Raw genomic sequence first — 24,051 nt, forward strand, 5'->3', positions numbered from 1 at the left:
AGACACGTCCGTTACGCATCGATCATATCATTTGCGACTCTTTTATAGTGCGTCAAGCAAATCTTGTCAGTAGCAATGTAAAGCAAACTAAAGTAGGGCAACACTCAAAGAGTAGTATTGCGCTAAGAAAAGCAGCAATGTACAATGTACATCGAAACAAAACTTTTTTTTTTCCGCCGAGCGCGCCTTGTCACGTACGTCAATTCAAATTGTCACTCGCGGATTCTCTATTGAAAATGTTTGAAATTGTTATTAATACGTATGGACGGACGATTTAAAAGCAATGTGTGATGTTGATAAAAATGATTAACTAATTTGAAGATCTCAAAATAAAATTGTAAGTGGACTATGCCATTAAACAAGAATGTATGAATAAAATCATTGCTTCAGCAGGTAGATGTCATACTGGATTTTCATATTTTATTAGTTTTCTCAGTTGGCACTGTAGGCATTGTAGGCACCTTAGCTTTAATTAAGCACAGTCTTATTTAATATATTGGTATTTAATGGTGACACAGCAGAAATATCTCTTGAAATAGAATCGATTCAGAATGTAAACATTGTATACCATTTGTAAACAAACAAGATGATGGCTGTCATTCGCGATCCACATTCCACAGATAAAACACAGATGACACGCGATTTTCGAATTATTCGAACACAGTGTTGCTAACCCGCGATTTTTCAAATTTGCCGCCGTTTGCTACTGACAAGATTTGCTTGACCCAGTATATGTTAGGCCTCTCCCGATCGGGCAGTAAAATCGGTGCGACACGGTGGTGTCGATATATCGTCTAGGCGGATCGATCAAATAGGGGCGACGGGGACCCGTCTTTTCGGCCTCTCGATCGGAAACCCCTCACATTAGTATCACAATAGTTCATCAGTACGACGGTTAGCGTTTGATCCTTTTGCATTTTCTCAAAGATTAGCCGGAAGAGATCCCTTTTATGTATAAGTTCGCCTTTGTATATAACAAATTTTAAAAAGAAGCGGTCAGGATGCAGAACTGTATTTAGTGTGAGTTCATAACATACATTTGTTACTTACATTTAGTACTGGAATATATGAACTTGCAATAAACACTAATCAATGTGTAACTATTAAGCTCTTAGGTTTTTAAATTTTCTCAATGGCGTCATGTATTATAACAAAATATCGTAGAAAGCATGCCATGCACTGATCGAATGTAATAAATAAGCCAATAATCATGCTGCAATAACTTAGTTCACTGACCGGAAATGTCGGTACCTCCATTTTGAAACGCGTAAGAACAGAATAGGTTGTTTGTTAATTCAGAGTTCATCGTCAAATAAGACATTATGTAAACATCAGTGTACGGTCAGCAATAGAAATAGCTACGCGGTCGAGAAGTCAAAATATTCTACGCTTCGCTTCCGTCCCCAATAAGATTTTAATAATAAAATTGTGTTCAAATCATTATGCTCATCTGGCCCGCTAAGCAACTTCCATTGTAGACTTTAAAAGTCGAATGAAGTCAAGGAAGCCGGCGCACCGGCCGTGCTGTGAATCAATCGGTAGTCTAAAACCGAGATCGTTCGAGTAGCATGTAGAGTGAGGGTGTAGAGTGTAGAGTGTGAGGTTACCCGTATCTGCGGTTGCGGCGCGCGTGCGGCGGCGCGTCCTCGTTGCGGATGTCGTAGCCGTACACCGCCACCAGCTCGTCGCGCGACTTCGGCGCCTGCACAGTGCACACACCACCCGTCAACACACACCACCCGTCAACACACACCACAACGACACGCACTACGCTAGGCGGGGCGGCTTGTGGGGAGCTGTCGGGGGGTAGCGACCGAGAGTACCCCGAAAGCCTTTAGTGGCATTAAGTCCCCCGGTTGTCCACTTTTTATGTGCAATAAAATAAGTCTCGTTTGAGTAAACGATAATCAAAGTAGTTTCTTGACTGACTTTTTCATTTGCGAATGATCGTATGTTTTACTAAAGTGGCGACGCTAAACATGAAAGATTTCGTACATTGACGTGTCTGTTCCTATGAGTATCTTTGTCACACAAGGGACCGGCGGTGACCCGACTGTACAAAATTGCTCATGCTTGGCGTTTCTGCTTTAAAATTAAAAGGGCATCATATCAAAGGGCCTTCATTTTACAAAAGAGAAAGCCGTGTGTTGTGTGACATTGTGCGCCCAAGGTGGCAGTCAAAATGACAATTGTTTAGAAAAAACAAAACACTATCTCAACCATACATTACTTAAGGGGCCGACTGATTAACAGTCCGCCGGACGGTATCGGCCTGTCAGTTAGAACAATATTTTGACAGTTCCGAACAACTGACACCGTCACAACCGATACCGCCCGGCGGACTGTTACTCAGTGGGCTCCTTTACGTTTATCATAGCGTTTAGTTTCATTAGGGCCCCTGATCGTAATTTCATTAGAATAAGGTATGGTATGGGAAGTATGGGGACCTGGTCGTTCTCGTTGAACTTGTCGTGCGCCCAGCGGTCGATGACCTCGGACTTGCGCGCGCGGCGCCGCTCGGCGGCCGGCGAGCCCGGAGTCTGCTCGGAGGACGTCTCCGAGGTCGTGTTGGCCGGCTCCGAGCCGCTACGATACAAACACAACGCTTCACAAATTGTTATTGGACTACTAGTTTTCACAAAGCTGCTGCGAAGCCTAAGGGGCAATTATTGACGCAGTAGTGTAGATATTCACGTAGGCTTATACTACACTACACCACCATCTAACCTAACCTCCTTCACCTAACCTAACTTCATGTCGGTTTTGGAATGACTTGCTGATCAAATTCTGTTCTAATGTGGAATTACATAAAACATTCCAGTTTGCTCTTGTATTTGTTTAAGAGCTCTTTCTCTTGCACTCATTCACTATTCATAATTAAACCTTTGAATTTCAAAACTTAATTAATGTTAAATGTCATGCCCTCATTGCCAATGCCAAGTACTGTAAAACGGCGACTCGGTTGATGTATTGTATGCTATTAGTTGTCAATCTTACTGTAAAGCTAAGCAAGGAGCCTAGGACATACAAATCAAAACGATTTTTTTATTATGCTCTTAAATATCACATAAGTGAAAAATGTATTAAAATCTCAAATTTATAACGCCCAGACTAACAAAGTTGGCTGTGTCTTGTCTTTATAACAAACCTAATTGCAAATACATTAAGTCTGCTAATCAGTTAGTTACACTGCCATCATCGTTTTCACAGTTAATTGGCCATCCTTGAATCTTATTAGTGAATAAATAAGGTCCACCAAGACCCATGGTCAGCCAAGTGCTGGCTGCACTGCATACACGCAGTGCGCGCGACGGACGCACTGGCCAGCGGAGCGCGAACATTAGAAAGCTGCAGCCAATTATATTTGTAATGTTTATTTGCCACATGTTCTTTAGTAATTAGGGCTTCTGTCGGCTATTTGGTATAAATGGAATGTAGTTGCTAATAGGTGTCATCAAATTCTGATTTTTATTTCACACAGTGAAGAGATTATAACATGTCAAACTGTATAAGAATGAGTAGTTGTATAATATAGCTACGGCGTAAATATATGTATACTACATTTTATTTGTCAATCAGATTATATAATTATCTGCCACTTTATTAGTCAGATAAACAAGCAAAATAGTTGAAAACTCTAAATCAACTATGGTTTTTAAGGTTCCGTAGCCAAATGGCAAAAAACGGAACCATAAAATCATAGCTTTTCCCATAGACGGACAAAAACCAACATTGTTATAAGTTTTGTCACAAATTTAAGTTAAATGTTAATACAATCTCTTATTGTTGCAGATTGTAGTCTTTTTTTTAGACAGTTTAGACAGTCATCTAATATTGAGTAAAACAATTGTTATGAGCTCTAACTAAGTTTTATAACATTGTGACTATAGCCACTATTGTTTTGCATTATAAGACCAACTTGAAGGTGCCTAATTATTGCACTATAACCAAAGTACACATTTGTAGGCTATTTCAACAGAATTATGTATGAGAACTAGTTCAAATACTGCTTACACTATTGGACCACTACAAATGAACAATAACAAACTACACAAGATAAATATAAAATTGTAAAAATTAAAATAAATCTCACCTAGCTGCAGTTCGGTCATCATGTTCATAGAATGTGCCCCGCTTCGGAATGTACTGAGGGTTACTCCTATCCTCATCATCATCTACTCGCCTCTCTGTCTCCTGAAAATGTGTTCAACACAAGTCCATGTTAACTGTATTGTCAAGATTGGTAGGTAGTTGCTTTTTGAAATTAATAACTTATACAAGCAATTCTTGTTTATCTATTTCAACAATCTCGGAAACAGCTCTTAACGGTATTGATGAAATTTGTTATATGGCAGTTTTCGGGGCTGACACAGCAATCTAGCTAGCTAGACCTAGGTCTTATCTCTGGGAAAACGCGCATTAATGAGTTATTATGTTTTCCGAGCAAAGCTCGGTCTCCCAGATATTTAAACCCTTAATTCAAAACCATCCAAAATATTGGACATAATCTTAGACTGTCTTTTCGTATTTTTTCCTAACCGACATCATTAGTACTTTTCAGCATCAGGGAGGTTTGAACTTAGGACCCTCCATTGTGTTTGGCTTGTGTTAACGGATGCATTTTAGGATAGAAAATACAAAAACCCCAAATTTCTAGATATAGACACATATGTTTGTGATTTGTTATTAATTATACCTTCAAATAATAAACTAAACAACTAATGTATATAATTATGTACCTACTTTCATTTTATTCACACATGTGGTTCAAACAATTGTAATAGTACCTAAAACCATTAGGCAAGATATACTGAATCTTTGTAGGAACATATGAAATTATTTTACCTCAATATCCAATAAGCATGCCATTAGAATTGATCATAGTAGAAATATGACAATTGGAATGGATTAGAAATTGCATGAATATATTACCTGACTCTCAGGGTCCTGGTCCGAGTGCTCGGAGTCGCTGGCCGCCGAGTCGTAGTCCGACTCCGGCCCATCCTGCAAACCAGCCACCTTTAGCAGTTGCATGACAACAAACAAGTCTGACTTTTGACTTTGCTCTCAAAACTAGTCTCAAATTCTACGTGGCGTCACCCGCGGCTAAAATTAAAGTCTAAACACACCAACGGCGCCGCGGAGAGTGGTCCCAATCGTGACCTCATTTGCGAAAAGAAATGGTCACACCGTCACGCGAATGCACCGGTGAAAGTGCCCGCGTAATACTTATAATGGCCAAACGAAAGCTGATTTTTGCCATTGTCGCTGGCGGTCAGTGTTTCTAACTCACGTTTGTCGAGTTTCGCTCGATGTCCTGGGAATCTGAATAGTCTCCGGAGTCCCGTCGCGCTACGACCGACATGTCGCCGCCCTCCGGTTTTTGCAAGACCTCCAGTTTTATTGATATTATCAATTTCTCCACGTAATATAAACGATTACACTTCTACTGTCCGTGTAATCCCCTCTCAAACAAAATGCTTACACCAAAGAGTATAACCACTAATAAACAAGTGAAGATAGTGAAATTGTTTTTTTTTTCTATCAATGTTTCTAGCGGCCATCAAGGTTCACGTTTCGCGTTTCATACAACGCAGATTTTCGATAAAACTATGTAATTGGCGTTTACTTTAGATGACTGTATTAAACGCAAAAACCATAAATGAAACTATTCGTTATATTCAAGCATTACGGTTCACCGTTGTATTTTTTTTGTCCCTGTAGAATTTTTTTGTTTTACTTTTTATTGGAACAACGTACGTAAAATGGAAACTAATGTTTGCGACCTTGGAGGATATAACCAACGGAGACGCCATGTCTAAAATTTTCGGTACAAAATAGTCTGCCGTTTTTTGCGGGGGAGGGGCACATCAAATGTATAGGTACGTCATGTCAGATAAACGTCAGTCCATACATATGGTTGACATGTGGTTGACCATTGGCCGCCTATTTTCGACAGAGGGGAACGCCTGTTAATGGCGACTCCATTGTTAATTACTCCGAGGTTTGCGACCGGCACATAGACATAATATATACCGGGTGTGGCCTGTAATATGAGCAAAAAATTTAACTGTAGGCTGTACTCCTCATACTGATCAACATTTGTTCAGCAACATTTAAAAATAACTTGTGGTTTGATTTTTAATACACTTTAAAGTTTATTCTAAGACGCAATGTATTGCGAATTTTGTTATGTTTAAGGCGTGACAAGTAACGTCAATCACAATGATATGGCATGGCGATGGCGTCCATTGAAGATAATATTTATTTTATATGAAAAATAGGGAGTCAAAATACTTCATAATTTTCAAAAGTTGTTGAACAAAGGTGTCCCCGTTTGAGGAGTACAATCTATGTTTAAATTATTTGCTCGTGTTACAGGCCACACCCGGTATATAGACGGTGTCTCAGCGAGCTGTCACTGTTGCCACTTTTGTTTAGTGTACGATTAACAATGTGGCCCACGTTGCTGTAGCCATGTCGATAAAGTCATATCGATAACCTATCGACATTTCTTGCAATTTTAATTTTACTTCAAAGGCTTAACGATACCTAAAATAACCAAAAACGCTTTTATTCTTTATTGTGGTTATCAGATCACAATTTTATAGTCACGCCCCAGCAGGGAACCAAGGGAAAGTTCAGATATTTAATTAAAATACATAAATACCTCCTAAAATAGGTGTTCCGCAATAATTGAATTATATTATTATATTATAATATATTCATTATCCATTAGCATTTCAATTATGTTTATGTTTAACGAAGATATTGAAGCTTCAATTAATCGCTATTTCGTTCCGCTGTGTAGCGTTTATCGATATATAACATGATTAAAATCGACTTTTCACATCCCTAAAAGAGCACACATATACGCTTTTACGCACACATACACAGCCTGGGCGCATCAAGAAAGGCAACACTTGATTTGAAGTCCACCTTGTCAACAGTATGGTTGTCCTTTTTTGACAAACGGCATTTTAAAAGAGCGAGTAGAGAGAAATGATACTAGTTGCTGCGTCGTGAAAGAGAACAGAAAAGGTTGGGCCCTTGGACCGGCAACTCCGCATCTCCGCATGAATGTAAAAAAGTGTGTTCCTCTTACACATAAAGTAAAAGAACATAAAATTAAAAAGAAAAGTAAATCACTTTGAAAAAAATATCTATAGATGGTCAAGCAAACCTTATCAGTAGAAAAAGGCGCAAAATTCAAATTTTCTATGAGACGCTATCCCCTCGCGCCTACATTTTTCAAATTTGCCGCCTTTTTCTACTGACAAGGTCTGCTTGACCAAGTTATAATTACATGTTTGAATTATCTAATTACATTAAAACTACAAAAAACGTGAAGAATTTTGGTGAAAAGATTTACCAATGAAATAAAAGTATTTAACAGACATAGTATTGATAAGTGGAAGAGTGGAACGCAACTATCGGGCAATGTTGCCATGTTCTAATCACGGACGTAGAGAGTAATGCCGGCTACCAAGGGCCCAACCTTTTCTGTTTTCTTTCACGACGCAGCAACTAGTATCATTTCTCTCTACTCGCTCTTTTAAAATGCCGTTTGTCAAAAAAGGACAACCATACTGTTGACAAGGTGGACTTCAAATCAAGTGTTGCCTTTCTTGATGCGCCCAGGCTGTGTATGTGTGCGTAAAAGCGTATATGTGTGCTCTTTTAGGGATGTGAAAAGTCGATTTTAATCATGTTATATATCGATAAACGCTACACAGCGGAACGAAATAGCGATTAATTGAAGCTTCAATATCTTCGTTAAACATAAACATAATTGAAATGCTAATGGATAATGAATATATTATAATATAATAATATAATTCAATTATTGCGGAAACCTATTTTAGGAGGTATTTATGTATTTTAATTAAATATCTGAACTTTCCCTTGGTTCCCTGCTGGGGCGTGACTATAAAATTGTGATCTGATAACCACAATAAAGAATAAAAGCGTTTTTGGTTATTTTAGGTATCGTTAAGCCTTTGAAGTAAAATTAAAATTGCAAGAAATGTCGATAGGTTATCGATATGACTTTATCGACATGGCTACAGCAACGTGGGCCACATTGTTATAAAGTGTATACAACATTATTTGCGGTATTTGACGTCTGTCACTCACAACAGCAATACTACGTAAAATGTCTTGCACATCGAAATCACAAAGGAAAACAACTGCACTGCAAACGTTTACGTTCTACGTCTTTTTTTTTTAATTTTAGGGTTGGCCGGTCACCATCGTTATGAATCGGTAGTAGTCTAAGTAAATCGATATGAATTTTTAATTTTTCTTTTAATAAAAGTAAGGAAAAGGTGGATAATTAACTGTAAATATGGATATATTTATCGTCACCTAACAGACAACAAATTTGACACAGAAATAACATAAGTAAATTTTAAAATAGATCCCCAGTTAGTTTAGATTTTGATGATGGGTGCGACCTACTCGGTCGGTGTATTAAATGCATTTACCTTGCGGGAAAACCATATAATTCTAGCTTTATTTAAATCTCAAATAAAAATTCATTATACGTCACAATTCGATACCTCAGTCTACGTGCCATCCAATCGTAATCGCTTGCTGTGACAATCGATTTGGGTTAGTTACATCTCTATATACGTCAGTCACAATGTGTCAAATAACGCAAATAATATTGCATACAGTATAATCGTACACTAAACAAAAGTGGCAACAGTGACAGCTCGCTGAGACACCGTCTATATATATATTATGTCTATGCCGGCTACATACGTAACGATAAATCGTTGCGATAAAACTGTGCAGTCCGACTGTGCATATAAATCGAACCGTGTGTATTTATCTGCACAGTCGGACTGCACAGTTTTATCGCAACGATTTATCGTTACGTATGTAGCCGGCATAAACTGGATAGAGTACATTGGCCAAAAAGTGTGTCCACAGAGAAGTCAAGGTGGGCCGTTGCATCTCTTTCTAATTAGGGTGACCATACGTCATTTCGTCGGTGCGAATAAAAAAATCGCCATGTATTTTTAAGCTACTTTTCAGGAGACAAAAATAACTGTTTATTTTCCTGTTTGTAATATATTTGTTGCGCCTGTATTTTTTTCTGATAGATCAATGATTTTTACATGATACTCTTGAAGAAAATAAACAGATTTATATGTAATTTTTTACAATATTATTATTTTAACCAAGTTTTGCTACATAGCGACTTAAATTTGGTTCATTAAAATCGTCATGTGTGAAGTTTGTACACATAGCAATTTGTTGCCAAAGTAACATAGTACGAGAAATGATACATAGCGGATTTTAGGGTCTATGTCGGGTAATCCATTCTACAATAGATGATAAATAGCGGATTTTCACGCTTATAACGACGCAGGCACTCCAAAATATTTTCTAATTCGACCGTGCAGATGGACATGTGGCTCTGTGTGCTGTAGGCCTCGAGGCACAACTTTTGATAAGGAAAATATTATCGGAAATATTCGCTAAGGAAAAAAATGTGCCCGGAGGTGGAGCCCTTTAGCATTCGAACCATAGGCCCAAAAATTATTTAAAAAATCATGCAAGTAAAGCTTAGTGAATACTTTTAGGCAGCCTATTGTGACAAGCGGGTAACGATATTGTAACGCAATTAAGCATTAATTAAAACAAAAGTTTTATAAGATCATGTATTTGTGTAATTTTTAAGCAACATAATTTATAAATTTAATCATTAATTAATACATAGTTAGTAAACTAAAATTACCTATTAAAATAGATTCCGACCACGCTAACTTTGCCCACACTTTGCAATAAGAACGCATTCACATCCCTATAAGCTCCATAACTACTTGACGTAGCACTTAGCATGAAAACTTAGCGTGGCCCGATTCTAGGTACCTACCTACTAAAAATCAAAATGGCAGTTGTGATATAATACATAGCAAGAAATACTCTTACTGTTACAATAAAGTTAACAAGGTATGGTTTATTATTATACTGTGTGCTATTTTTATGCAAAAATCTTAAATATAAAAATATACGGCACTTTCCATTTGATTCTTGAAAGTATAAAATACATACTTAGATGACTTGACTTGTGTTGGATTGTCCCGTAACTGACCGAGCGTTAGCCAAGGTCTCCGTTTCAGCTTGGGCGAAAATGCTTTCGTATCCAGGACATACGATATGGATATGTTTTTCTCCACAGTAGGCTAAGTACATGATTGGCGCGACAGTATCTCGCCGCGAGATAGACTTACGTCTTTTTCTAACTGTAAGGTCTTATTAATTAAAGAGGGACGGGTAGTCTATCTCGCGGCGAGATACTATTGCGCCAATCATGTGCTAGCCCGGCTGGTCGCAATTCTCAACCGATTTTCGTGAAATTTTGTGAGCAGGTTCGAAAATTAAATAAAAATTTTCGGTTAAGATTCAGTTTTTGGAAATCTTTCAAAATGGCGGAGTACAAGAGAGATACAATTGTTCAGTTGTACGCCATGGTTGCGAGGTCCACAGCTCACAGACCCGCTAGTATTTATTTATTCAGGAAAAAAACTATGTATTAGATTCCTGGATCCACTGGAAAGTACCTACTCAATTATATGTAGACAGATGTTAGAACATTTTTTGTTTTTACGAATTGGTAATTTTAATTTGGTATACATGGACTATTTTCACAGTATTGCAGACTAGACAATTTATACAATGCTAAAATAAAAGAAAATATAAAGATATAGCTATCACACCAGAGATTTTGGTCCAATACCAACAATATTTTTTATTTCTTTGTCTTGGCACTGTACTACAACGGTCCGTAATAATAATCTATTTGCATTACGGAGTAAGTATTAAAACCTTATCCACTACGTACACATAAAATACTTATACTTCTGTAAGATCTGTTCATCGAATTCGTTTTCGATCGATTAAGTATTCCTAATTTAGCAATACAATACCTAAACTATCTCTCGGAGATCGTAAGTACAACATAATATATTCCAGTACAAAAATACCCTTACCAAACAATGTTTAGATCTGAAAATGTTTTTATGACACGTTATTTCGTTCTTTAGAATAGGCACATTTTGGGGTCCGAGTTATTCTGAATACATGTACGTCTATATATCTACACGAATATGTAGTCATATTTTATAAAATACTTAAGTTAAAATTCGTTACTATAGTACATGAAGAAGATGAAATGTACACCGCCCTAAAGAGCGTTAAAATCAATATTGAAAGAATACTGTCGCGAGCTGGTAGATGGCGCTGAATACAGAATTACCATGATATACTCGCTAGACAGCATTGAATCCACAACAGTACAACAGATCAAAACCTACCCAATGACTTCGTAAAATTAAACCACACGATACCCCTGGACGTTTGAAAGGGGCGTGTGACGACACACAGCGGCGTGATGAGTTGGCCCCTCTGTTATGTGGTGCGGCGGACGGACGGGCGCAGGAACGCGGACGTCACGTCGCTGAAGGCGGAGACCACGAACGACTCGATGCCGGACTCGTTGGAGCCGCGCGCGATGCGGAAGTATCCGTTCTCACCCCAGTCGGTGCCCCAGCTGTTCGCCACGATCTGAAATCGAAGAACAACTTTTTAAAATGGTTTGTTTTAGCCGACAAATAGCGTAGATACCTATCGATTGGAGCCGATGAGGATGGATGAGTTGATTTATAATCGCGTCTAGCTGTTTAACGCGGCTACAGGAAGGGTCATACCATGCATTCATCGACATGTACCTATGTTAAATACCCACTAAGTACCTAGTGTGTTGCGACTGTCATGTTCCATTATGGCCTTAAAACTAATAAACCAATTTTGATAAATGTAGTACTTCCAAAAAGCTGAGCCATATTAAAAGTGTTTACTTCTACCCTAGTCTAGAGTTCTAATCCCGGTAAAGACTTTTTTTGTGTTTTGCATGTATTATTTGTTCCTGGGTCATAAATGTTTTATATTTATATATGTGTATTTATTTGTATAAGTATGTAAAACGTCGTTTCGCTTTGTACCTGTAGTAGGTATAAGGGCGTTCGCTCGCTGGCGCGGGTGCACGGAGCGGGCGCACACACGCGGGTGCCATTGTAGGTAAAATCCGTCGCACGCGTCCGCGCTAGTTGCTCATATGTACTACTTTTCCCATGCAACTGCGCCAGCCCGCGGACGTTACTTAGTTTTAGCCAAAATTGCTATTTAGCAAGCTTACCCAGAACTTTTCCTGGCGGTCCTCGCCCCAGCCCACGATCCTGACGCTGTGCAGCCCCTGCAGCTTGCTGTCGCCGTGGCGGCTGCGCCGGTAGATGCCGTCCCGGTAGTGGAAGAAGTCCTGGTACACTGTCATCACAGCTGCAACCACAAAACTAGTTTAAGAACCACTTTACTCACATCAATATCATAAATGTACCTAGGTCTGTTGCTATTAGACCACTTTGTTACCACTTTTCGAACCACAAGCTCGTAGTTTCATCATTATAATTCAATATGTCGATAATTGTATAATTGTCGAGCCTACACACAAATTTCACGAGATTCGGCTGAAAAATGCGAACTGTAGACGAGAACATCCGGATATACGAAAAAATTTGCTCAAGCTCAAACTAAGACCTGCGCCTTCGCTCGGGCAGTAATAATTTTATTATTCTATTGCTATTAAAAGGCTACCAAGAGCAACTTGGATAAAACGTATACGAAAGTGTAATAAAAATCCTTCCTCTGTATTCAATTGTTGAAGTTTAGTCCTAGTTCTACGGATAGATGGCGCTACGTGTTCAAATTGGTTCGGTAACATGCATAGTATTATATACAAGTATCTGGGAGACCGAGCTTTGCTCGGAAAACGTATGAAAACTCAGAAATGCGTGTTTTTTCCCAGAGATGAGACATAGCTAGATAGATTTATTGCCCCCGAAAATCCCCATATACCAAATTTCATCGAAATCGTTAGAACAGATACCGAGATCCCCGAAATATATAAATAAATATAATATGTATATATAAATTGCTCGTTTAAAGGTATTAGATAGATAGGAGAATGGGTCATATTTTAATCTTATTTCAACACACTTGCGAAAAATCAGTTGAAAAACATGTTCGCCAACAATACCGTGAAGAATGAGGACTACTTAAATATGAGAAACAATGCCCAAGTAGGTATCTGTCCGCTCCCAAGCATTGCATAAAATTAAGATTTCCTTCCTTTAAACATTCACAAATTTAAGATTATTTTACCACTAGTATTTCATTTTGTCAATAGATGGCGTTACAGGTACAATTAGGTCAAAAGTAATTTTGAAAACTAGCCAAAATACCATTACACGGCTATGCGCCACAGTTTACTGGTTGCCAAGTAGAATCTACCCATTTGGCATTTATTGAACTTAAAGGACTATTAGAGTAGGTACAGATGGTTTTACAGTTGTAATACATATGACAGCATAGCTCTTAATAAGATTATTTACAATTTGTAGCATCAAAAAATAACATAATGTTCCTCAAAACATACATAATCGAGTGTAACAACGATATACATTGCAATTGAAAATGAAAAAATGAAAAAAATGAAAAAATATTTATTCGCTAACAAGCAATATTTAACAAAATACAGGTTGGTGTCCCTTTTTAAGTATAAAAATACCTGTGTTAAGGAACACCGCTCTTCCTTAGTGATTAACTACAAGCTAAAAGAAAAACTATGATGATAAGTTTAATAACAGTAAAGTAAATTAAATTAAACTAGATAAAACTAAACAATTTAATAAGTTAACCACGTAACAATAAAACTAACATGTGAGTAGCAGCTAGAGCAACTAATGTAAATTTTAATAGTTTAGGAGCCACTTGTGTGTGTGTGTGTGTGTGTGTGTGTGTGTGTGTGTGTGTGTGTGTGTGTGTGTGTGTGTGTGTGTGTGTGTGTGTGTGTGTGTGTGTGTGTGTGTTTGTGTTTGTGTGTGTTAAGGGAATAGTTTGGTTGATTGAATTATATTAGATTACATTATGTTTTAAGTAGTTTTTCTATTTCGTCGTAGTTTTTAGTCTTTAACCAATTTATTACTTTTAAATATTTTACATTCTCTATAGGTGGAGGGATATATATCTATTTCTTTATTTAGGAAGTTGTACAATTTAGCCGATTGGACATTGTACTGTCTTCTGGCAAAGGCAGACGCTGTTGGTGGAATAGGGATTATGTTCGTTTTTTTCCTTCTAGAGGTATTAGAAACAGGGTAATAAAACGTAGACTTATGTATCCGTAAGATTACATTTAGCACATATAATTTTCTTACAGATAAAAGGCCACATAGGTCATACAGATCAACGGTTGGAAACCTATAAGGCTCAAAGTACATGACTTTTATCAGTGCTCTTTGAGCTCTTTCAAGTTGTAAAAATTTTGTTTTATTGGCTCCACCCCATACTGAGAGGAAGTAAGAAAGGATCGACTGAGCTAGGACAATATAAATTTGATTTAATAGTTTTGAGGTCGCAGCATATCTTAAGCATTTAAAGGTCCAAATAAGTTTCCTAATTCGGGACATCATTAGTTCCGTATGAGAGTGCCAAGCAAGTCTCTGGTCCATCATAACCCCTAAATATTTTATATGTTCCACTTTTTCAATGGGAGGGCAAGAGCAAAGTGTAGAATCGATGTCATTGCAATTATGGATTTTGAGAGTGAAAGTAGGGTCGGGTTGAGTTCTACAGTCATGGGTGAAACAGATGTAGTTTGTTTTGTCTCGATTTAAGGTAAGGAGGTTGGCTTGTAGCCAGCGGGCAATCTTATTAAGGCCGATCTCTGCAGATGTACGCACGTCTTCCCAATTATCTCCATAAAACACAACAGCCGTATCGTCCGCATACGAAAAGATAGAGCCATTGTCGATAGGCATGTCGCAGAGTTGGTTTATGTAGATTAAAAAGAGCGTTGGGCCTAGGACACTCCCCTGCGGGACTCCGAATTTTACGTCGCACTCGTCACTTACATATTTCCCGACTTTCACTTTTTGTTTTCGATTTCGAAGGTAAGAACTCAGTAAAGAGAGCGGTATATCTCTAATTCCTATACCTTCCAAAGTTTTTATAAGAGTGGGAACAGAAACCGTATCGAAGGCCTTTTTTAAGTCGAGGAATACACTTTCATTTCTTATCTACTTTTTGAACTATTAGAGAGGAAAGAGCTGTAACTGCATTCTCGGTGGAAAGACCTTTTCTGAAACCAAATTGATTTGACGATAGAATGTTAAATTTATTGAGATAATTAATTAATCTGTTATTTATTAGTTTTTCTAATATTTTTGATAAGACTGGGAGAACAGATATGGGCCTATAGTTCGATACTAAAGTTCTATTCCCACCCTTATACACTGGGGTGACAATCGCTTTTTTAAGAGAGTCTGGAAATACTCCCAGTTTAAAGCATAGGTTTACAAGGTGAGTAATTATGGGGACCAGAGTCTTGCTCGCTAATTTAAGGAATTTGGTTGGTATATTATCCCATCCAGGGGCGCTTGTTGATTTTAGGTTAGATAGAATAATAAATACTTCATTAGGATTAGTATCAAAAAGCACAAATGAGTTAGTATTAGAGCTTAAGAGATTACTAGAGCAGTTATAAGAAAAGTTATTATTGGACATAATGTCCTCTGCAAGTAATTTACCGACATCCGAGAAGTAGGTTTCTTTTCTGTCACGAGATGGCGCTAGTGGTAGATTTAGGTCGCTAATCAATTTCAAATGTGTCATATACGTTTGGAATTTAGTAAGGTTATAGGTATACTCCCATAAAAATAAGGATGCTTACCACTTTCTTCCACGATTCAATGATATAAGTATGTATTCATAGCTGATGCGATATATTATGAAAAACTTTAATGTGAAATGAGAGCTAATTTCAATATTAAGAATGTGGGTCGTTGTTAACTTCGCCGGCAAAAGAAATGAGATCTATGTAATGGGTGCCAACTGCCAAGTTCTAGACGTTTTAGTTCACTTGGTATGCAATAAAAGAAATGAGATCTATGTAATGGGTGCCAACTGCCAAGTTCTAGACGTTTTAGTTCACTTGGTATGCAATAAAAGAAATGAGATCTATGTAATGGGTGCCAACTGCCAAGTTCTAGACGTTTTAGTTCACTTGGTATGCAATAAAAGTTCATGATTTGACTTGGCTAGTTTTTACATACAAATACTTTTGTAATATTTAGTTGTTGGTATTTTGTAATGATATCGTAAACGTCACCCAGCTAAGAATCAGCAGCCACTTGTCATAAATCATACACTCAAAGTACTTATCAAGTAGCTGGAAATTTGAGAGTGGCTATGATGCCACTCGCTACACATTGAGTTTTAAGTACATACGTACCTACTGAATAATTATGAATAGCAACTCCTTTATTACTTCCATACACAAGAAATAGGTACCTACCTAAATATAAAATAAATTAAATAAAAAATAATTGCGAAAAAGGGAGCATTAAAAATACTAAAAAAATCCTTGTCAAGAAGTTGAAGGAGACATGCTTGCATAGGTATTAGGTATGTCAACAATGAAATCGTGTTAAAAAGTTTCTTGGTTTAATTAGCAGGGTTTAAGTGTAGCTAGTACTTTTAACAAAACTAAATAAACTAATTCTACTATGTAAGTAGGTATTAGGTATGTGAAAAAACCGGACAAGTGCGAGTCGGACTCGCCCACCAAGAGTTCCGTACTTTTTAATATTTGTTGTTATAGCGGTAACAGAAATATATCATCTGTGAAAATTTGAACTGTCTAACGGTTCATGAGTTACAGTCTGGTGACAGACGGACAGACGGACAATGGAGTCTTAGTAATAGGGTCCCGTTTTTTCCCTTTGGGTACGAACCCCTATAAATGGTACCAAATGAAGTAATGCTATAGACACAAGTGTACTGTTGTTCTAACAAAGCCGGTAAGCGTGTTTATTTAACAACTGTTTGGACGTCGTTTTGTCGACTTCGGCGACAAGGTGCTATTGTTGCGCGCGACTGGACTGGCCTCAATAATATAATTATATATCGGTAATGTGTAACTTTACTGATCCTTAATACTGTCAACAATGTCGACGGGTCAGTTGTAATTCGAAATTTCTTTATATCCTTCCGAATTATGCAAAAATGACAGAGAGGCAAATAACGAAATTAGCGGTAGCTATACGTCTCGTTTTGTTACTTCGGACCTTGTATTTTAAAAAACCCAATCCCAAAACACTTACTATTCTTCTACTGTTCGTTTTCGCGGGGACTTTTAGGCCAAAAGCTTTTTAGAGTTCCGTAGCCAAATGGCAAAAAATGAAACCCTTATGGATTCGTCATGTCTGTCTGTCTGTCTGTCTGTCTGTCCGTCCGTATGTCACAGCCAGTTTTTTCCGAAACTATAGGAGCTATACTGTTGAAACTTGGTAAGTAGATGTATTCTGTGAACCGCATTAAGATTTTCACACAAAAATAGAAAAAAAAAACAATAAATTTTGGGGGTATATGATATAATCAATATCATTGGCGAAACGAAAGCGCACGGACTTCGCTGGTTCGGTCACCTACTCAGAATGGGAGAGGATGGAGGCCAAGATTCTCTTTGGATCGCTGAGCCAAAATAGTTAGTTAGTTAGTTAGTAAAATTTTGGGGGTTCCCCATACTTAGAACTGAAACTCAAAAACATTTTTTTTTATCAAACCCATACGTGTGGGGTATCCATGGATAGGTCTTCAAAAATGATATTGAGGTTTCTAATATCATTTTTTGAAGTGAAAACTTCTTTAGCGGCGCTGGGTACTTTTTGAGGTGGGGAAAAAATTATAAACTCGAGACAGCGTAAGGCGATCACGTGACCGAAACTTTTAGAAGGCCACTCATTTAGATGGCATTTTAATCAATAAAGAAAAACTCCATGACATTACATGAAAAAGGTTCTAATCTTGTACGGGTTGAAATACGAGGATCTTACAGTTACATTCTAACTTTATATCACTCAAATATAATTCAATAAAGCTAAGCTTGATGAAATCGCTAATAAAAGTGAACTCTAGTACTGGTGAATAAAACTCAAAATATCATGACCAAATATATTTAGATGCGAGGTCTGCAAGGTAACTTTACAATTTATATTCGAATTTTAAACAATTAACGCTACAAATTTGAATTTCGAATTTTAAACAAGCTCACTGACCAGCAGTTTCGGAACTAAAGTTTTTTAATAGAAAGGAGGATGTGTTAATTATACATAGTACTGCAGACATTTTGGACTAGTCATTGAGTTTTCACTTCTGTCGGCACTCCCGGAGTGCAACCCGTTGTTTTCTTTCTAAACTGAATAGTTTGCGCGAGAGACACTTCCAAACTGGTAAAATGTGTTTCCCCCGCCCTGTAACTTCTAAAATAAGAGAATGATAAAACTAAAAAAAAATATATGATTTACATTACCATACAAACTTCCACCGAGAATTGGTTTGAACAAGATCTTGCAAGTAGTTTTTTTTAATACGTCATAAATCGTAAACCGCAATTTTATTATGTTACTTGCTGCTACGGAACCCTTCACGGGCGAGTCCGACTCGCACTTGGCCGCTTTTTGTTATTTAATTTATTTTATATTTAGGTAGGTACCTATTTCTTGTGTATGTAAGTAATGTTGTGTTGTGGCAGGATTATTGATATTTATGGCAAGAACGTATGTTATGACTACTGAGCATTATTCACTAATACATATTAGAACATATTTAAAAGTTAAGGCAAGTGACTTTAGAACAAACGTTAGTAGGGATTGCGAGGATGTCCCGCTCGTGACTTCGATGTACCATCATTTTTTTTTTTATTATTATTATGAATGGGCTTACTCATGGCCACAGACTAGCCGAGGCGTAGACGTGGCCTACGATGGAGCGAGCTCGCCCAGAAGGTGCCTGTTCACTCTTGATTTGAAGGTTGCCGGGTTATAAGAACACGGAAATATAGACGCCGGCAAGGAATTCCATTCCTTGGCAGTGCGCATAAGGAAAGTAGAAGCAAAGCGCTTCGTGCGAATTGGTGGGGAATATCTACCAAGTAAGGATGGAAACCGGCCGTGCGTCTAAAAGTCCGATGGTAGAATGGGGACGGTGGAATGAGCTCGTGTAGCTCTTGGGCACACTCCCCGAAGTGCAACCTGTAGAATACCGACAGGCTGGCGACTTTCCGCCGATGGGCCAAAGACTGAAGCTTAGCCGTTAGCTTCTTGTCGCCAATCATCCTCCTGGCTCTGCGCTCCATTGAGTCCAAAGCGGCGAGTTGGTATTTAGCTGAGCCATCCCACAGGTGGCTGCAATACTCCATACACGACCGGACTTGAGCTTTGTAAAGTGTTAGAAGCTGTCCAGGTGTGAAGTATCGCTTCACCTTATTTAGGACGCCCAGCTTTCTGGCCGCAGTTTGTGCTTTAGACTCAATGAAACTGCCGAAGCTGAGGCCTGAACTTAGCTCTTTGGCTAGTGCAAGGGACAGCATCCCTTGCACTAGCCAAATATCTCTCAACAACCGTACTGTCATCTGCATGACCTACAATGCTGGGTTGCAGCATGTCGTTAATGTGGAGCAGGAAAAGGGTTGCGGAGAGAACAGACCCCTGAGGAACACCGGCGTCAATGGCCATGAGGTCCGAAGAGCAGCCATCAATAACTACTTTGATCGACCGTTCTCTCAAGAAATCAGATAGCCCCAGCTACAAAAATCAGCAGGGATGCCGTAAGCAGGAAGCTTGCTAAGGAGACTTGCGTGCCAAACCCTGTCAAAGGCCTTCGAGATGTCCAGTGAAACAGCAAGCGCTTCACCGTTCCTCTCGATGGCCTCGCCGCAGCAATGCGTGACATACGCTAAAAGATCCCCAGTAGACCGACCTCGGCGAAAGCCATATTGACGGTCACTGAGCAGATCATTTGCTTCGAGGTATGCCAGCAGCTTGCCGTTAAGTACCCTTTCCATGACTTTACAGAGCATGGAGGTAATGGCGATTGGTCGGTAATTGCAGTAATGGCGATTGGTCGGTAATTGCAGGGATCAGCACGACTACCCTTCTTGGGTACTGGCTGCACGTTTGCAAGCTTCCAGGATTTCGGCACCGTTCTTGTTTGGAGAGAGAGGCGGTACAGGCGTGTCAGTACAGGAGACAACTCAGGCGCACACTGCTTTAGTACACGTGCAGGTATACCGTCTGGTCCATAGGCCTTATTCACGTCAAGATTCTGCAGAGCTCGGCGTACCTCTTTTTGATGTATAGCAATTCTCTGCATAGAGGAACTGCATTGAGGTAGCGTAGGTGGAAGTTTTGAGCCTGCATCTAGACGTGTATTGCTCGCAAACAGAGAAGCAAACAAGTTAGCTTTCTCTGTCGCGGAGTGGGCCAGTGTCCCATCAGGTTTCTGCAGAGGTGGCAATGTGGGTCGGCAGAAGTTGGATTCGACCGCTTTCGACAGGGACCAGAACCGCTTGCTACCAGTAGGGTAGGAGGCGAGTTTGGCCCCTATTCGACTGACGTGGTCGAATCGAGCCTTTCGAACATTTCGAACAATCGAACATTTGTAATCATTGTACCATATATTGTGTTTAGCTTGAAAATTCAACTCGCATAATCGTATGCGTCACTCGACTATCTCTCAATCGGCCTCGCCTAACATTTGTAATCTGACCTTAAACATGAGATGCAAATTAATAAGATAAACGGAACACCTTAAGCTGCTGTTTTGAATTTAACGTTACCTATACCTACATGTATAAGTGGTGCTTACTTTCCGTAGTCTATGTTATTCAGTCTACCAGGTAAATATATATTGTGTTTCATACATGGTGCTTGTATAAAACGTCACGTTAAACTATATGATTTTGAAATTATCTTGACCGGATTATTACTCAATTACGGGATCTATGTTGCTTTTAGCAGATGGGTTGTGAGATGTGTGCTCCATCGTAGCATCGAAACTTCTATTGACTAGATTTTGATAAATGCGTACCTAGTGTATAGTTTCGTCCTTACGGCCCCGTGTCACAGGTTGTATTATTACCGATAATAGGTTTCTGTACGAAAATAGACGATTTCGTTTTGTTACCTATATAAGACGGGTCTTTTATAGATGTATTCTGCTTATGCAGCTCACGTCTCCTGAATCATTCTGTATATAGGTATAGGAAAGTATGAAATTTCTCACTTGCATCCGTACCTACATACCTAAGACACCAAACTTATAAAATTACGTATAGACAACATAAATATTAATAAGTAAATGTAAAGAAATGAGTTGTGATACACCTCCGAATTATCTTTTACTAAATGTATTTCATGACCTCATGAATTACAAAGTGCCTACAAAAACCTTGCCTAAGTATGCAATATTTATTAGTTTACTGTGGCCAATATACGTATAGCTAACATAATTATGGATTCCAGAGTTCAGTTTGAGAGGTTTGTAATAAAGTATGAGTAAAGTTTGCAGAAACCTATTCCGAGCATGGTGGTGGCCCGGACTGCTTTTGGCCGGTTCTAAAATATTCTCATTACCAAGCGGGCTCGAACAGACTCCTAAATAAATGGAAAAGCTCTAAGTAGTAGGAATCCTTACCTTGAACGGGGCCTGACTCCCTGATGTCGTACATGATGTCCTCTTCCTTGACGAGGCGGTAGGGCGGGCCCACCTTGTAGCGCGACGTGCGGCGCGGGTCCTTCGGCCGACACCCATCTTGGATCAAATCCCCATGCGGCTGGTAAGGACATCTCTCGGTTTTAGCCGTGTATGGGAAGCATTTTTCTTCTACCAATCTGCAAGAATAATATTGAAAAATATATAAACATAAGAATATTTCTTAATCAAATGCTTGATCCAGCGTACATGTGCGGCGCGAATGCTGGAAGTAAAGCACCGCCAGAGGAGCAGCACATCATAGGTTGAAAACGGCAACATCTGTGAGTTCGAACTTAATCTAGTGTATTAACGTGATTAACTACTGCAAGCTTATATAACATATACATATAATACTGGTGTGATAAAAAAGATGGCTTACCATAGCTTATCCAGCATTTACCTAACTGCAAATTTTAAATATTACATTATCATAACACTTGTGCCTAACTAATACTATCTTGTGCCTAAGACTTTTTCAATGATTTCTAAAATGTTGGACTCTGCAGTTTTACTCAGAGCGTTCTGTGTCTCCAAAAGTCCAAACGTTATGAACTACAAATATATGTGTAACGTCGCCGTCACGTCGCACGTCCTGCTGCTCGGCTCGCCCGAGCATCCAACCAACTTGAACATTTAGGCCACAAAAAACGCTCGAACGACTCGCTTTAAATTCTCGCTGGCCGGATTCGGTAAGGTAGGGATTGGAGTCTGCTCACCCGTGTTCGCCCGCGAAGTTCCACGCCACGTCGATGTTGCCGCCGCCGCAGCCGCGCTGGTGTCGCCGGTTGCACGACAGCAGCGTCTGCGGGGACAGCACCAGGCTTTCGGCGCCGTTCGACATTATGCCAAATCTGTAATACGTTGAAAAACTCTTAGTGTCGTCAATGGTTGAATATCTCGCTCTAGACTCGCTAGAGCTTCACTACTTTTTACCTGACTACTTATAGTAACGCTTCGTCATGATCGGGGTGATAAAATGCCACTTACACACAAAGGTACTCAGTATATGTTTCTTCCGAGCATACACAGTTACAGAGTAAATTAAATACAACAAAGGCGAAGTTATCCCTTAGTTGAATGGGATCTCTTTTAGTTAACCTTTGAGGTAATGAGTAGAAACGAAGTAAGTAACGATGAATGACAAATAACAATGTATAATCGTATAATTACGATTAATTAGTACGCAATCTAGGGCAATTAGTACAAAAATTACCACTTATTACAACGGTGCGCGTTGCCATCAGTCTTAATACCCTCGCCACGCACTTCGCACATATACTAGTCACTAGGTACATTAAAAGTACCTAACTAGCGATTTTTTCTGACTGTACTATACGTAGCTCTAATTTTAAAAGGACTTAAGAATTCATATTTATTAGCATATTGTTTCCTTTGTAACTTCAAGAGCCCTTAGCAACGACACGGCCACTCCATTCACACGATACAACAAAACAAAATAAACCCAAACAGATTATAGCGAGATCGTATAACCTGTTAATTTAAATGAAATGTGAAACTTATTAGTTCCAGTTAAGGTTGACATTGGAAGCAACTAATGAAAAATTATACGAGTTAGCAGAATCTATTTCTGTATTCTAATGAATCGGCTGACTTCACGCGAGGCTTGTTAGTTCAAGAGTCTCAGGTTGCGAGGGCCCTTGTTTATTTTAGTCCCACTTATAAGATAGAGTTGGGTTATAGGACTTATAGGTAAGTATTACCAGAGAATAGTATGAAACAAGATTGCAGACTTTTTTGCTTGTTGCCAATTTATTACAAACTTTGCTGCGGCAAGATTATGACGGGACCAAATAGATGAGGCGCGTCCGTCATGGCCCGGCTGCGTGACATCTGATACCGATGTTTTAGGGTTCTTTCGTCAACTAGGAGCCCTCATAGTTCTTACCCTATATATGTCTATCTAACCAAAAACGTTTTCATGTAAAATGTTGCTAAGACGAGACTATATGGCTCGCACTGTTAAGAAGTTATCTACTTATCTGGTCAGATGTAGAGCAAAGCTTCTAACTCTACACGCCTGCAAGATCTAACTTCACAACTATGGGACAGGTGTTAATACGAGAGTAGGGGATCTGACAACCCATTCTTTTTAAGGTTTTTAAGCCCGGTCATTTATAAGGCGTGCGTGGGGATATAGATCCAACACGTAGAGGCCGTTTGGAGAGCTTTGATGTCATGTAGAACGCCTGCTGGAACCCATTCACGGGTGCATAAATAGATATCCGTAAACCGGTTTCAGCAGGCATTGGAAGCTATTGTAAAGAATATAGTCAGAATACTGGTCTATGGTTTAAGTTTGGGTAGAAAAAAGACTGGGCTATTGCAAAGAAGTCCGGACACCTGCCATAACATTGCTTACACAAGTTA

General features: G+C 38.9%; 2 protein-coding genes across 2 annotated transcripts in view; both read right to left on the reverse strand.

Moving 5' to 3' along the window:
• The window catches only part of LOC134674238 (protein CASC3-like), a 28,083-nt gene extending 22,509 nt beyond the window's left edge, over positions 1 to 5,574 (reverse strand). Inside the window, exons 1-5 of the mRNA XM_063532299.1 lie at positions 5,294 to 5,574; positions 4,933 to 5,004; positions 4,094 to 4,194; positions 2,448 to 2,586; positions 1,608 to 1,702 (exon numbers count right to left, since the gene is read on the reverse strand). Coding sequence (XP_063388369.1) covers positions 1,608 to 1,702; positions 2,448 to 2,586; positions 4,094 to 4,194; positions 4,933 to 5,004; positions 5,294 to 5,365 — 479 coding nt within the window. The 5' untranslated portion in view covers positions 5,366 to 5,574. The remainder of the gene's footprint in view (positions 1 to 1,607; positions 1,703 to 2,447; positions 2,587 to 4,093; positions 4,195 to 4,932; positions 5,005 to 5,293) is intronic.
• A 5,594-nt stretch (positions 5,575 to 11,168) lies between these two features.
• The window catches only part of LOC134674073 (tubulointerstitial nephritis antigen), a 55,097-nt gene continuing 42,214 nt past the window's right edge, over positions 11,169 to 24,051 (reverse strand). The window contains exons 6-9 of the mRNA XM_063532126.1: positions 22,380 to 22,514; positions 21,604 to 21,800; positions 12,209 to 12,348; positions 11,169 to 11,577 (exon numbers count right to left, since the gene is read on the reverse strand). Coding sequence (XP_063388196.1) covers positions 11,422 to 11,577; positions 12,209 to 12,348; positions 21,604 to 21,800; positions 22,380 to 22,514 — 628 coding nt within the window. The 3' untranslated portion in view covers positions 11,169 to 11,421. The remainder of the gene's footprint in view (positions 11,578 to 12,208; positions 12,349 to 21,603; positions 21,801 to 22,379; positions 22,515 to 24,051) is intronic.

This window comes from Cydia fagiglandana, chromosome 19 (genome assembly GCF_963556715.1).
Source record: "Cydia fagiglandana chromosome 19, ilCydFagi1.1, whole genome shotgun sequence".
In the NCBI taxonomy this organism is placed as follows: domain Eukaryota; kingdom Metazoa; phylum Arthropoda; class Insecta; order Lepidoptera; family Tortricidae; genus Cydia; species Cydia fagiglandana.